Genomic DNA, 14087 nt, shown 5'->3' with positions numbered 1-14087 from the left:
GCTGGGAGTTAGTTGGGAAAATAAAGCTTTGGGTAAAGTAATATTAAACACAGTGAGTGTGTGTATGTGTGTGTGTAAAGGACCCTAATCCATCAGTGGAGGACTTTCTCAGACACACTGGTTGGACAGTAGATTGATGAACCTTTGTGATCAAAGAGCTTAAGTGGTGCTTATCGTTATCTCCCCGACACACACCACTCACCCTCCACCCGCCTTCTGCATATTCTCCTTTTCTCATCCTTTCCAAATTTACAAGAGTGTGATGGTTTCTAACAGGCACAGAGAACTTACAACTATGCTACATACACACATCTGTATTTTTATGTTATGTGCACAGTTGAGACTCCACATGTTTAAAGCGAGAAAGACTGACATTTTTAAATGTCACTCATTTGGCCTGCAGACCTGAATTTTCATATAGCGAGGGTTGCTGAGGTTGTTCCCTCAGACAAAAGGCTTATGTTTCACTGTATTGTATTTTAAATCTACTGCTAGGCTACGCCGAACAATTTCTTTGCAAAACAAGCTTTTTTAAAAGACTTGTTTAAAGCTCATTTAATTACAGTCTGAACTATTGGTTTGAATATATAAATGTGTATTTGGAGTCTCTTGCTGGACACTGAGAGGCATTTGTGTGATGTCCAGCATTAGTGATGTCATTTTGTGTGGAATAAGTGGTCTGAGATGGAGTGTAATTGGTAAAAGCTGATTATGGTTCGTCTCTATTGGGATGATGGTGCTCCGTCTCTGTGGCAGTAAAGGGGGGCAACTTAGTCCTCCCTGACTGGCATGGCACAACTAAAACAGCAGATACACTGAGAATAAGGAGAGCTTTTGCACACTGGGGTCCGTGCAGTTTTCACATTTGGGAGAAAATACTAAAATAGCATGTGTCTGTGTGCATGTGTTCTTTGCTAAATGGCTTTTCTAAAACTTAACAAAACATATTAGCAAAACATGTCCAGGTGAGTGTTTGCCGTTTTCACAGATTGATCAGACAAAGTGGAAGTGGAATGTTAAGAGGGTCTCCAAAATGGGTTGATAAATGACTAAAACATTTTACATTTGTTAATATATTTGCAAGCCTTAAGTACCTGTAATGAGAATCAGTAAGCACAGTATGACACTAAGAGGACAGCACAATGGCAGTACAATAATGTTAGACAATGAATGCTTGGCCATTACATATGGTGCAACAAAGTAGGATGGCAGGGAAGGTTTATTTGAATGGTACTATCCATCCTTGCTGTTATTTAAAAGCCACAAGAATGGGCTAATGCTGTTAAGCACAGTATAGTAACAAGACTCAGACCCAAGCTAATTTCCCCCTAAATGAGGGTTTATGGCTGAAACAGCCCTGAAATCACTGAAGTAGATCTTAATATGAGCATAAGGGCTGTCAAGGATAAGAGGCCAAGTCAGAGTGTGTGTGTGTGGGGAAGGGTGGCGGTGGTGGGGCGCTTGGGTTGTCCTGCATGTTGCATCTGAAAGACAAAGGGAGAGGTTAAGGGTCAAACTAACAGCAGACAGGCCAGTCTGGGGTCAGAGGGCTCAGACTAACCTGATCAGTGGTGGCTGTTTATCTGAGGGCCCCCCGAACCCTCAGCCTGATGGAATTGCCTTATCTTTTCCTCTCATACTGGACTCTCACTTTTACAACAGTACAGGAGCTCAGTGCCACTTTTAAAGACAGTTGCAAACATTGCAAACATTGCAAAAAAACTAAACAAAAAAAACAAAAACAAAAGTTGTAGGGTATCACATTGGCCGAGCAGTCTGGCATGATGTCCCCTGTTTTGGTCCAACTAAAGAAATTTATCCCCCTGATTTTTCTGTCACTGTCTCTTTCTCAAAATCTAAAAGAAGGACACTGTGATGTGAACGAGATTAATTGTTTTAACTCCTTACATACCGCTGAAGTCCCAAGACCAACAGCCAAACACACATGACAGGGTGAAAGGGATAGAGGCGCTCCCGCAGTGGGTGGTGGTGGGGGTTGTGGGCCGTCATGGAGCCAGTGTCCCGTCTGATTACAGCCAGAGGACTGGAGAGGCACGCTAATCCTCCACACACACACACACACACACACACACACACACACACACACACACAAACACACAAATATGGATATACACATACACTCTCTTGGAGACAAAGAAACCTAACCAGCAAGACAGAAAGACACACACAAGCCTATTCAATCAAGAGATTACACCCCATACCCCTTGACCTCACTCCAGTCCCCCTGCCCGGACAGGACATGCAGCATAATGATATCACTACCAGCAGGACTTTGTACAGAGCGGCCGTGGGCCCTCATGGTCCCCCAATTTTGACTAAAGGAACGCTGCTAGATCATTATGGTGCATGGGTCTGTAGCCATAGCTAGTTTAAGAAAAAAAATAGTAAGCTCATGAGTCCAGGTTCCCATAATTAGCATTTTTTTGACCCATTAGTCAAATTCACAAAAGCCTTGTTGAGGAAAGTTATCAGAAATCAAATTCTGCTGTTTAAATGGCTTAAAAATACATACTTGTCAGTATATAATTTAATCTTCTAAAATACCCATCATGTTTTGTAACAGTATTTTCTTTTAACAGAATCAACAAAACTGTGTAACTAGATATATCTGTTGACCCCAAATTTGTCTTGATGCCCTTGAGTAGTCCTGGCCCCCAAGCTGGGAACCACTTTATTTAAGATTACCATACCTGCCAGCTAGAATGACTTAATCAAAAATATTTTTACATTTAATCAAATACATTTACGTGGCACATACTGTATTGTTGAGAAATCATAAAGAGTATATTTTAGTTTGCCTTTTTGTGGAGGTCCCATGTGCCTCAGCATCCCCTGGCAAGTTTCTCCCTCTCTCTCCTTCTCTCCTTCTCTCTCTCCCATGTTCCTGGAGTCTTGTAGCCACTCGTGTACAAGCATGTTTGCAAACAGGACAGACAAGACCACTGCTGTGAGACAAACAGAAAACACAAACATCAATAAACAAACAAATCCATTCATACACTCCACTCCCTCTGAAGACTGCATACACACTCACTCAGCCTCCTGTCAGGTTTCATTGTTTGCCAGAGGCAGCATTGTTTGGCTCATACTCTGTGCATTTCTGCAATCTTGTCTCATTATTAATAGATGGTGTCAGAGAGTCGCTGGCCTCTCTGTCTGACAAGGCATTAGCATAAACACAGACTTCCTCTCAATATCTGTTTGCACCACTCTGTTGACTTTTAATTATGGATGTCTAAATGTTTGTTACCTGTCCACTCATGTGTGGAAGTCTCTCTGTCTCTCTCTCTCTCTCTCTCTCTCTCTCTCTCTCTCTCTCTCTCTCTCTCTCTCTCTCTCTCTCTCTCTCTCTCTCTCTCTCTCTCTCTCTCTCTCTCTCTCTCTCTCTCTCTCTCTCTCTCCTCTCTCTCTCTCTCTCTCTCTCTCTCTCTCTCTCTCTCTCTCTCTCTCTCTCTCTCTCTCTCTCTCTCTCTCTCTCTCTCTCTGTGTGTGTGTGTGTGTGCAGAATGGAAAATCGAGGCTTTCACTGGTAATAGGTTTCTTTACATTATAATCAGCCTGATGTAGTTAAAGTATTCCAGTAAAAGTAGTGGTTTGGACCCTCAGACTGATATATATTATATACAACATCATTAGATTATGAAAACTGAATCACTGTTAGAAATAGTTTGAACTACTTTAATCCAGTGGTTCTCAACCAAGGGGCCAGGACAGTCCAAAGGGTCACCAGATAAATCTGAGGGGTTGTGAGATGATTAATGGGAGAGGAAAGAAGAAAAAACAAAGTTCTGATACACAAATCTGTTTTCATTTTTTAGACTATTTTTCTAAATTTTGATTTTTGGTGAAATATTGGATCATTTGAACATTTATTGTAATTAAGCCATGAGATCAGTTTAGAGGCAAAAATCACTATTTGTTGGAGCCGTTAACAACTCATAGACATCTGAAATGTGAGCCCTTGAGTAAATGCACTTAGTTACTGCACCACTGCTATTCAAACTAACATATCCTGAATATGAACACTAGACCTGAAATGATTAATTGATTATTCGATTAAATGATTGACAGGAAATTAATTGCCAACTACTTATTAATTGTTTTGAGTCATTTTAAGAAAAATGTCCAAAACCTCTCAAATATGAATATTATCTGGTTTGTTTAGTCCTCTATAACAGTAAACTAAATATCTTTGGGCTGTGGACTGTCGCTCTGGATAAAAGACAACATTTGAGTACATCACCTTGGGCTTTGGGAAACTGTGACATCTCAATTTTTCCATAATTTTCTAATATTTTACAGACCAAATGACTTATCAATTAAGTGAGAAAATAATTATCAGATTAATCAGTAATGGAAATAATAATTGTTTGCAGCCTCAACACTAAAACACAGAGAAATGTATTTAGTGATACAGAAAGACACTTTCCATTTGATGTAATTATTGTGTAAACATTTAAAGGCACAGTGGATTTGGATATTTGGTTTGAATATTGAATATGTAACTTAATTAAAAGTGATTTAACACTTAAAGACATTTGAAGGAAATGGATGACACTACAGTTAATAAATTCATAATATAAATAAATTGTGTCTGTATTATAAATTCTGACCCATTCATCTTCACCACCTCTTCCTCTTCAGTTGTTAAAAGGTCTGCTGGTGTTTACATGGGTGTGATGTCGCCATCTCCTCAGCCTCACACTGTGCCCATCACCTGACACAATATGCTTTTATTATAATAGCATCATTCCATTAGTATTAATACAGTACTATGTGTGTGTGTGCGTGTGCATGTGCATTCATCAAAAATGAATATAGCTGCATCTCTGCCTGCAGCTATCTGTGTTGTTGTTTTTCCCCTTCACTGCCTTTTGGTCATGCCTTTTCTCATACTTTCTCCAGTAATTTCAGTGTGTGTGTGTGTGTGTGTGTGTGTGTGTGTGTGTGTAACACACATTTACATCAGCAGATGCATTTTTCTAGTTCTTCTGCTGTCGCTGTCAGCATCACTGTCTTCGCCACACCTGGCAATTATAATTCAAAAAACACAGCACACAGCATTTCCATTAAGTGTGTTAATGTCATCTTTCTCTGTCGCCACGTTGCCAAGCAGCACTTTGTTACCAGTATGAACATTTAATGTCAAAGTACCATTAACTCAAACACACTGTATACATCTCTTCTTTAAAGGTGATAAGAAATCTTCAAAGACATTTTAGGAGTGAACCCAGTTAACTGTGTGACTTTGAGTAATTTATAGAAGCAGTATGGTAGTCTGCATCATTACTCACTTTTTGATACCCTCCAATAGGCATATTTTGGTCCATACACTGTGCTCTGTGTTTAGATCAAAAGGCTACAACTCTAAGGCATATTACTATAATACACTATATAAGCACTTGAAGTCATTATTTTCAAGTATTTCTTAACATTTTTTGTCATTTTGTCATTGTTTGATAGCAGAGATTACAGAACTGACAAGAACTGAGGAACTGAGACCAATGGTTGCCACTCAGATGGAACCAGGGTACATTGTGACTATGTGGTCAGTGTTTTAGTCTTTTAAAGAAGTAGTTAAATGTTAAAATTCCTTTACATCCAGGTTTATAAGTAGCTTTAAGATTATTAATAGATATGTCTAGAGATTTGTCAACACATCTAATGTGCAGAGCCAAGCCAACAATTAACTCATCCTACTCAAAAGTATTGTATATGAATCCGAAGCTTGATATATATCGAATCCCTCTGTGACCTCTGTTGTCAGCACTAAATGATTAAAAACATGGCAATGAGCCACACAACTGCAATTCATGACGTGTACCCCGAAGATTACAGTCACAGTAGTTTGCATAGAAACAGAAGCAATCACATTTTCAGTCTTCATTGTTTGTTTGTTGTTCCATAGTTTCCTGTTGTGCAGCATATCACAACCTATTGACGTTGTGATTCATTGTTAACTTATCAAAAAACTTCAATACAATGTTAACAGGCTGCCATATTTAGCACAAGATAGCGAAGCGCTGTAAAACTTGGTCCTGCACTGCACATAAAGTCTTGTCTGCCTTACATAACTCTCTGAGGACTGAAAATGTGACAGCTGTAATTAGTCTTTAAAACGGTTTCAAAACAAACTGCTGTAACTGTCAGCATCGTGGTGAAAGAACATGTCAGTGCAACGGCGTGGCTCACGGATGTGTTTCCAATCGTTTTTGGACAACAACAGAGGTCTACAGCACAGAGGAATACGATACACAATTTTTAATCACTCTATGCAGCCAGATGTATTCCCCACAGCATCCAAGACTGCACTTGTGAAGCTTGTGTCGCTCAAACACTCAGGAAAGAGGTAAAAACAGGTAAAAATTCCTCCACATGCACCCTTGACCCATTTCTGACCTCTTGTTTTAAAAATATGTTTTAATTAAGTCTCTGAGAAGATCCCGACCATGTTTAATCAGTCTATGCAGCCAGGTGTATTCCCCACAGCATTCAAGACTGCACTTGTGAAGCTTCTTTACTTAAAAACATTTAACTACAGAACAATCTCCAATCTTCCACTTTTAAGCAAAATTTTAGACAAACTAGTGTAAACAATTGTATTAACTCAAACAATAAGTTGAGATATTTCAGTCTGGTTTTCGTGTCAATCACAGCACTAAGACAGCCCCAGTATAAAAGTAAGTGATGATATCAGGGTACATTTAGATTCCAGTAAACCTTCAGTGTTGGTTGGTACTTCATGATCTGAACATTACTTTTGATACAGTTGATCACAAAGTTCTTTTAAAGAGACTGAGGGATCACATTGGAATGTCTTGAAGTGTTTTCAACTGGTTTTACTCATATCTTTCTGGCAGAGAGTTCTTTGTTGCAATTGATAATATCTAAACTTCTAAAACAGAGGCAGTCTCAGGGGAAGCTCAGTGAATGGAAGTGAAAAAATACAACATTAATAAACAAAGGGAGATCACATAGAATAGACTAGAATTGACTCAGAACTGAACTTCAAGGTTCATGTAGTTTTAGTTACCATCTCAAAAATATTGCTATAATGCAACCACTTCTAATGCGTGTTTTTATATCGAGCAGGCTGGATTACTGTGATGCTCTCCTATCTGGTCTACCCAAAAAAGAAGCTGTCAACTTTTGTTGCAGGTCATCTCCTCACTCCCTTCTACCACATTCCCAGTGTCTCTTAACTGTCAACTGTCAGTGCAGATTTTTGGCTGCACAGGATAGGTTTGTAATGAGGGACCTTGGCAGATCAGTGGGGTTTTATTTCCAACATGTTTCAGTATCTGAGCAACTTGTCAAAATCTAATACAGTTGTACAGATTAGGCCTACATTTTGTGGATAGAAGTAGCCTAACAACTTCATACAGCTGATCTCATTTCTGACATGTTTACAGCAAAGTGTCACCCTGCGCGCCTGTGTCTGTCAGTCTCATACATGGTGAGGAGCACGGTGTGTGCAGCCACATGTTTGCGTGCACTGTCCAGCATCAACAGGTTCAAGGTGTGATATTCACTGTGGTTTTTATGCCTTAAGTGAAAAAGATCACACATTTCCCAGCAGTAACACCTGTCAATCATATGCCTGCATTTCATCACTTAGAGTTTTTGTTTTACCATACAGGTTGTGTACATGGCAGAAATGAAGAAACTACTGGCTCCTGGGTACACACAAGATAAAAGCTCGCCTGTTCTTTTTGTGTGTTGAGATTTTGCAAGTTAACTAAGTTGTTAACAGCAATTTGTTCACACTAGAAAAGAAGCTGTCAAACTTCTTTCCAAAGCCACAAATGATCCAAACTGACACTCCTCTCCAAAGTCACACAACATACTATCGTACAATGGAAACCTTCAAAGGAAAGCTCTGATGTGAGTCAAACACATGTATTGCTTCACCAATTTTAATATAGGCTTACAGTAGCATAAGCATGAACTTTGCTGCTGTATTAAGTCGTTTTTTAATGATTATTTCTCTAATTACATTTTATTTTTTTCGTAAGATCCTTTTCTTTAGGATCCATTTCTGCTTGTTATCCTAAACGTTACTGCTGCATCGCTTCCTTATTTCCAAACTACAGGCCGTGCCAGGGTCGAACACAACGTGCATGCGTTAATCCTGCGTTTAAAGAAATTACGCCGTTAAAATTAGTTTGCGTTAACGCGTTATTAACACTTTACTTTGACAGCCATAATACATAGGTACACATTTAATATAGAACATAACATATTTAGGATTCCTACCCAAAATGTTATTATTTCCACCATGTGCCATGCTATACTTTAAACATAATAAAGTATGTATTACAGCCAGGGTTGGGAAGGTTACTTTGGAAATGTAATAGGTTACAGATTAATTACCCTGTTTAAAATGTGAGTAACTATTTCAATTACTTAATAAAAGTAATGTAACTCATAACATTTGATTACATTTTAATAGCTTTTTCTAATTTTCTAATAAATGTTTTCAACTGTTAGAGTAAGTGTACCCATTAAACCCACCAAAATCTAAGTTCAGGTGGTTTTCATGGATACTGACATTATTTATAAGAGAGATCATTTCTTGTAAAGCAAGATTTATCTCTTATTTGAAAATGTATTCATTAATTCATGTAGATTTCGGAATAAAATAAAGATATTTGATGAAAAAAGTTAATAGTCTGGCATATGGTAATTGGTACCATGACACTATTTAAGCCCATGGTCCAAATAAGGTCCACGTCATGATTTATTAACAAGAATTAAAGACAGCAATATATATTCAGTAACATGTTCAATATTAAAAGTGAGGAAAAACCCTCCTCCAGAGCAAAATCTTAAAGGTCTGACTTCAGATGTGACCCCCTTTGTAATCATCAACATTTTCATAAGTAACTGTAATTTAATTACACATTTAAATGATGTAACCCCATAAAATGTAACTAGTTATTCCCCAACACTGATTAAAGTTGTGCCAACAGAGCTCTGACACATTACACTTTTTTCCTCTGTTTAAGTTTATATCTAACAAATTTGATAAGCATGCCGGATCATAGTGTCCCACTGTTCTAGTTGCAGGTGTTTTCCCAGATCACATTCAGCATGTTCTCATTGTAATGTAACTTTATCCAAGCCACTATGGGAGACAGACTATACATCTACAAAGTTAAGATACTGTCCCTCTTTTTGTTACAATCTCTTTCAGTTCATACTGTGTCTTTATTTGAGGTCAGTATGGTGCATTGAGATATGAGTTTCTGTTGTCCAGCATTACTTTCTGTAGTAGCCTATATGTCGCTGTAAGTGTTGAAAATTAACCAAAAAATATAACAGTCAAAATTAATATCAGACTATAGCTGGTATCATCAAATATTCAATATGAAAGGACAGTTTACCACAACATCAAACAAGGAAATGCAGCAAATTCTCACATTTAAAGCCTCCCTCAACTCAAAAATATTTTAAAGTTTTCAAAAAATTTTACTTAAAGGTTGTTTTCACAATTATCTGCTAAAAATATAAAGTTTTCCTGGGTTCATGGAAAACCTGGGCCTACAAGCTTGATTTGTGGCATCACAACTGGTTTGGAGCCAATCTATAATCCAATATTGAATTTACACAAGTATGATGTGGAAACAGGAAGCCTACAGTGCACATACACTGAGAATAGACTTCACAGCGAAACAGGAGACATCTCAAATGTTTACATAGCCTATTCATAGATCCTGGAGGTTTTAAGGAGGGAGAAAGAGTAGCGTTATTTCAAATATTTTAACAAGATAATTGAACTTCAGACACAAATTATTATACACAGCTGAGTATTTTAAATACCTTGTAAAACATGTATGGAGGGGATACTTAACAATGTATTATATTACCCCCTGTGTAAAATCTTAATCTGAAAAGTAAAGTGCATACTTTACTTTTCAGATTAAGATTTTACCCCTGAATGTGTAAATAGTGAAAATCACTGTCAGTGCCTGAAAGGTTATCCCATAATTTACAGAGAACTATGTATGAGAGATGCTTAAATGTACTTTGTTACTTTCACCACTGCAAAACAGTTGCCTATCATCTTTTGAGAGTTGTTGTTGGAGCTGCAGCCTACTGCAGTTTACATTTAAGTTCCTGCTGGTGCCTTTGTGCCTTTAAAAGTTCCTAGTTTGTGTAACCATGGAAACGAAAGGAAGGACCGGGAGGCGAAGACGGACACAGTTTGAAAAGTAAAATCAACTAGCTGAGATGCAGAAAGAGGAAGACTTTAGTATCTTGAGACGATGTGGTTCCAAAAACCTCCAAAAACCTCCAACCTCCGCCATGGCTCCACCGTGAGTTTAAGTCTCTCTCTCTCTCTCTGTGTGTGTGTGTGTGTGTGCCAAAATCAATCTGTTAATGATAATAACTCTCTTCCATGTTTGTGTGTGAACTGGAGGCTGACTGCGGGTAAGAACCGTGTGGTGCTAGATATCTCCTCCATGGACTTGAGCGATGCTACCTTTGAAGTACTGAAGAAGCGCCGGGAGGAGGAAGAGCTCATCGGAAAGTGCGAAGAATGCAAACAGGTGTTAATTCAGCGTCACTTTTCCTACCTGTGCGGTACGTTGTAGTAGCCTATAAAGTTATGTGACCTCTGCCTGTTGTGTGTGTGTGTGCGTGCGTGTGTTATAGATTTTTGAAAACTTGACACAGCGCGAAAAGGAGTTGGCAGAGGAGTTGCAAAGAAAACGGGAGAAAATGGAGGGGCTACTCCTCAGCTATGAAATGGTGAGACCATTTCACAAACTCTGTATCAGACTTCACTGTACACAAAGCTAGATTATCAGCGAGACCTATGTGGTCAAATTCACTGTGGCTCCAAGGGTGGAGGGGCTCCAGGTTCACTGTTGATACATTTTAAAGGTGAAGTAAGCGTTAATAATCCAATACATTTTTTGTCAAAATCAATTTGTCCTCACTATCCGCTAGCTGTTCCTTCTAAGTGCGCGCTGGAAAAAAGTCCGGTCTCTATCATAGACTGTACTGTATATAAGAAAGGTCTCAATACACAGCCTGGCTGGCTCTGAGATTCAGCAGATAAATTATGAGGCTCGCAGCAGGCTCGCAGCGAGCCAACACAACAATGCTCCAGCCAATCAGGAGACAGGGAGCGTCAGTCGGTTGGGGGGTGTTACGTAGTGTACGCAGTCGGACCGGGAAACGTCTGGTACAAACATAGTGGAGACGGAGAGGTGACCAAGAAACATCCAGAGAGGACAAAGTTAGAAGAACATTTAATATAAAAGTAGGACTTTGACCAGACAAGGACTGTACGTTAGCCTCGCAGCTAACATTAGCAGCGTGCTAACGTAACCTACAACGTAGCTGCTGTGTATCTGGTGTTTATTCACTGCTTTCAAAGTGTTTACAGTCATGAAGACATATAAACACAGGTTTGCTGTCACAATAATCTCACATTAGATTGAGACGCCGTCTGGTGTTAGCCAGGCTAGCTACCTGTACTATCAGAGCAATAAATGTTGCTATCAAATTAAAGCTAATTTACCGTCCTCTGCAGCAGACGCTGCAGACTCCGCCATGTTGGTCAGCTTGCGCAGTGGTTACGCCCATTACCATGACAATGCGAGTCCATGAACTTCGGGAGTGGAGCCCCAGAAGGAGCACGAAGGGAGGGGAGGGGTTGGTTTTCACTCGAATATCAACAACTTTTCTCCTCGTTTTCCCCCACATCGCTTACTATACCTTTAACTTTGGAAATATATATACCAAAGTAAATTGAAACTAGAGCAAAATGTTTGCCGATCTTGGTAACAGATCCATACAGCATTTTCTATTTATAAACAGATTATGTAGCGACTATTGTGACTAGTGTGAGCACACTGGGAAAAGTGACTAAATATAGCACTCAAACAAGACGTGCATAAAAACGTGAAACAAGTAATTTAAAAACAAATTTTTCCTAGCAGCTAAGTTTTGCCCTGGAGCCCCCCCCCCCCCAGCTACTTAATCCAGCCATGACTGACATACTTGGGTTTGGAGCTGAACAGCAACAGGCTTACTAAATAATACATTTCCATCTCAGTCTGTGAAGGACAGAGACACTGCTCAAACTCTTGACAAGGCCAAGAAGGAGAGGAAAGAGGTGATTGAAAAGGAGGCAGAGACAGAGAGGCTGAAGGAGGAGCATGCTGAACTGAAGCAGAGGAAAGAGGAGTTACTGCACCAGGTGGAGAGACACTCTGTTTATCAGGACTTCATGGAGCGGGTGCTGAAAATGACCAAGGTACTGCAAGGATTTTTCCAAGTGTAAATTTGTTTTCCATACAGGAATAGTCTACTGTAAAATTATATTTATCCATTTAATAAACAGTTTGTCAGTGTAATTTTTTTTAAATGCATGAGGCCAGTTAGCTCCCATAGTTCCCAACATATTGCTACCTCTGCAGCACATTCCAAGTAAATGGTAAATGGAGTTCATTGATATAACGCTTTTTTAGTTTTCCGACCACTCAAAGTGCTTTACAATACATGTGAACATTCAACCATTCACACACACACATTCATACACTGATGGCATGGGCTGAGATGCAAGGTGCCAACCTGCTCACCAGGATCTAATTTAATATATAGTCACTCACACACTCTCACACACCGCCTGCACAGCCATTAGGACACTTAAGCATGCAGACTGGAGGAGCCAGGGATCAAATCACTGCATTACTAAAAATGCACTGTGGGTCTAAAGTAGAACTAAAACAAGTGGTAGATTAATTGATTCATCAATCGACACAAAATGAAATGACCACTGTTTTGATAATCAATTTAATTGATTATCATTTTTCACTTACACTTTTCATTGACATGTTTTCATCAGTTCAATTTTAATTTTGAGCCTGTTACACATTCCAGCTGATCCACACTTTGACTATGGATATGTATGTGTTATAGTTTGAAGATGTGGAGGCGTTAACAGATCATTTGGAGAATCTTCTACACATCAGAGACCAGCTCTTTCAGAAGGAGAGTGAGGCGCAGGAGCAGGCAGACCAACTGAGAAAAGAACTGCTGACATTGGAGGACCAGCATCGCTTGCTGCTGCTGCAAAAGAACAACGAGCTGTCACAGCTCCAGACGGAGCTAGAGAGGACGCGCTCTGAAGCTGAAATCTGGGTACATGATCACATAATCACGTGTTAAAAACTGGCCTAACAGCCAAGACAAGATTAAGTGTTGGTTATAGACTGATCTACTATATTCAGTGTAAAATTCTGTTGTGTCTATCTTAATACAGGAGAGGAAGTGGAACCATGTCCAGGAAACCGCAGCAAAGAAAACACTCCTACTGGGACAGATTAAGATGGCAACCCTGAACCTCTACGAATTGACAGGTGGGGAGGTAGGAGGAGAGGAAGGTGTGGATATGAACGACACAGAGATACAGCTGGACAAGGTATGTATCCCAACAGAGTGACGAGATTGTCAAAAGAAAAAATATCAGCTGAACATACTGTCTCCTGCTTTCTCCTTCCTAGATCAAGATTTTCATCCAGGACCACACTGACATCTTGAAACTACATCAAAGTCCCTCGCAGAAACAAAGCAATGCAAAGAAAAGAGACAAGACCAAAAAGCGCAGTCCACACAGTAAAAAACGTTGAAACATCAGTTTAACCCTAAACATGAGTTTCCATTCTGTTTAAAAACCAAATTCACTAAAAGTTTGTTCACCAGTTGTTCTAATGTAAACTCTGTGAGTTAACTGAACCTGAAACTTGAAAAAAATAAACTGAAAACTCTGAGTTCAATCAATAAGGTAGTTCCTAGTTGGATCCACCCTCTGTGTGACTATTGTAGTGTCTGTAGTATTTGTTTCATTTTATTAAAGAAGACCGACATCGTATGGCTTGCCTAACATACAAAAGAATCTCCCAAATGCACTGCAGTGAAACCAGTAAAAGAGTTTCTGCAGAGTTAAAGCTAAATGTATTGCATTCTATTCATTCATCAGCTCATCGTCATAGTTAACAGGACTTGATTATAGGTTCTGAAATACAAATTTTAAGTAGACTTGTTTTAAT

The 14087-nt window shown here is 39.2% G+C and overlaps 1 protein-coding gene across 1 annotated transcript; it reads left to right on the top strand.

Annotated features, from left to right (window-relative positions):
* Positions 1-10254: 10254 nt before the first annotated feature.
* cfap73 (cilia and flagella associated protein 73) lies at positions 10255-13680 on the top strand. Its single transcript, XM_053325551.1, has 7 exons — positions 10255-10340; positions 10445-10574; positions 10681-10776; positions 12092-12292; positions 12958-13179; positions 13301-13459; positions 13542-13680. The coding sequence occupies exons 1-7, from the start codon at positions 10255-10257 to the stop codon at positions 13665-13667; spliced, it is 1020 nt and encodes a 339-aa protein (XP_053181526.1). The 3' UTR covers positions 13668-13680.
* Positions 13681-14087: the final 407 nt, after the last annotated feature.

Source organism: Scomber japonicus, chromosome 9 (assembly GCF_027409825.1).
Source record: "Scomber japonicus isolate fScoJap1 chromosome 9, fScoJap1.pri, whole genome shotgun sequence".
NCBI lineage: Eukaryota > Metazoa > Chordata > Actinopteri > Scombriformes > Scombridae > Scomber > Scomber japonicus.
This window is presented reverse-complemented; position numbering and strand designations above follow the sequence as displayed.

Coding starts and splice junctions, on each gene's coding strand:
- cfap73 (XM_053325551.1), top strand. CDS start 10,255: ATGCAGAAAGAGGAAGACTTTAGTATCTTGAGACGATGTGGTTCCAAA. Junction 10,575..10,680: donor AGTGCGAAGAATGCAAACAG/GTGTTAATTCAG, acceptor CGTGTGTTATAG/ATTTTTGAAAACTTGACACA. Junction 13,460..13,541: donor CAGAGATACAGCTGGACAAG/GTATGTATCCCA, acceptor TCTCCTTCCTAG/ATCAAGATTTTCATCCAGGA.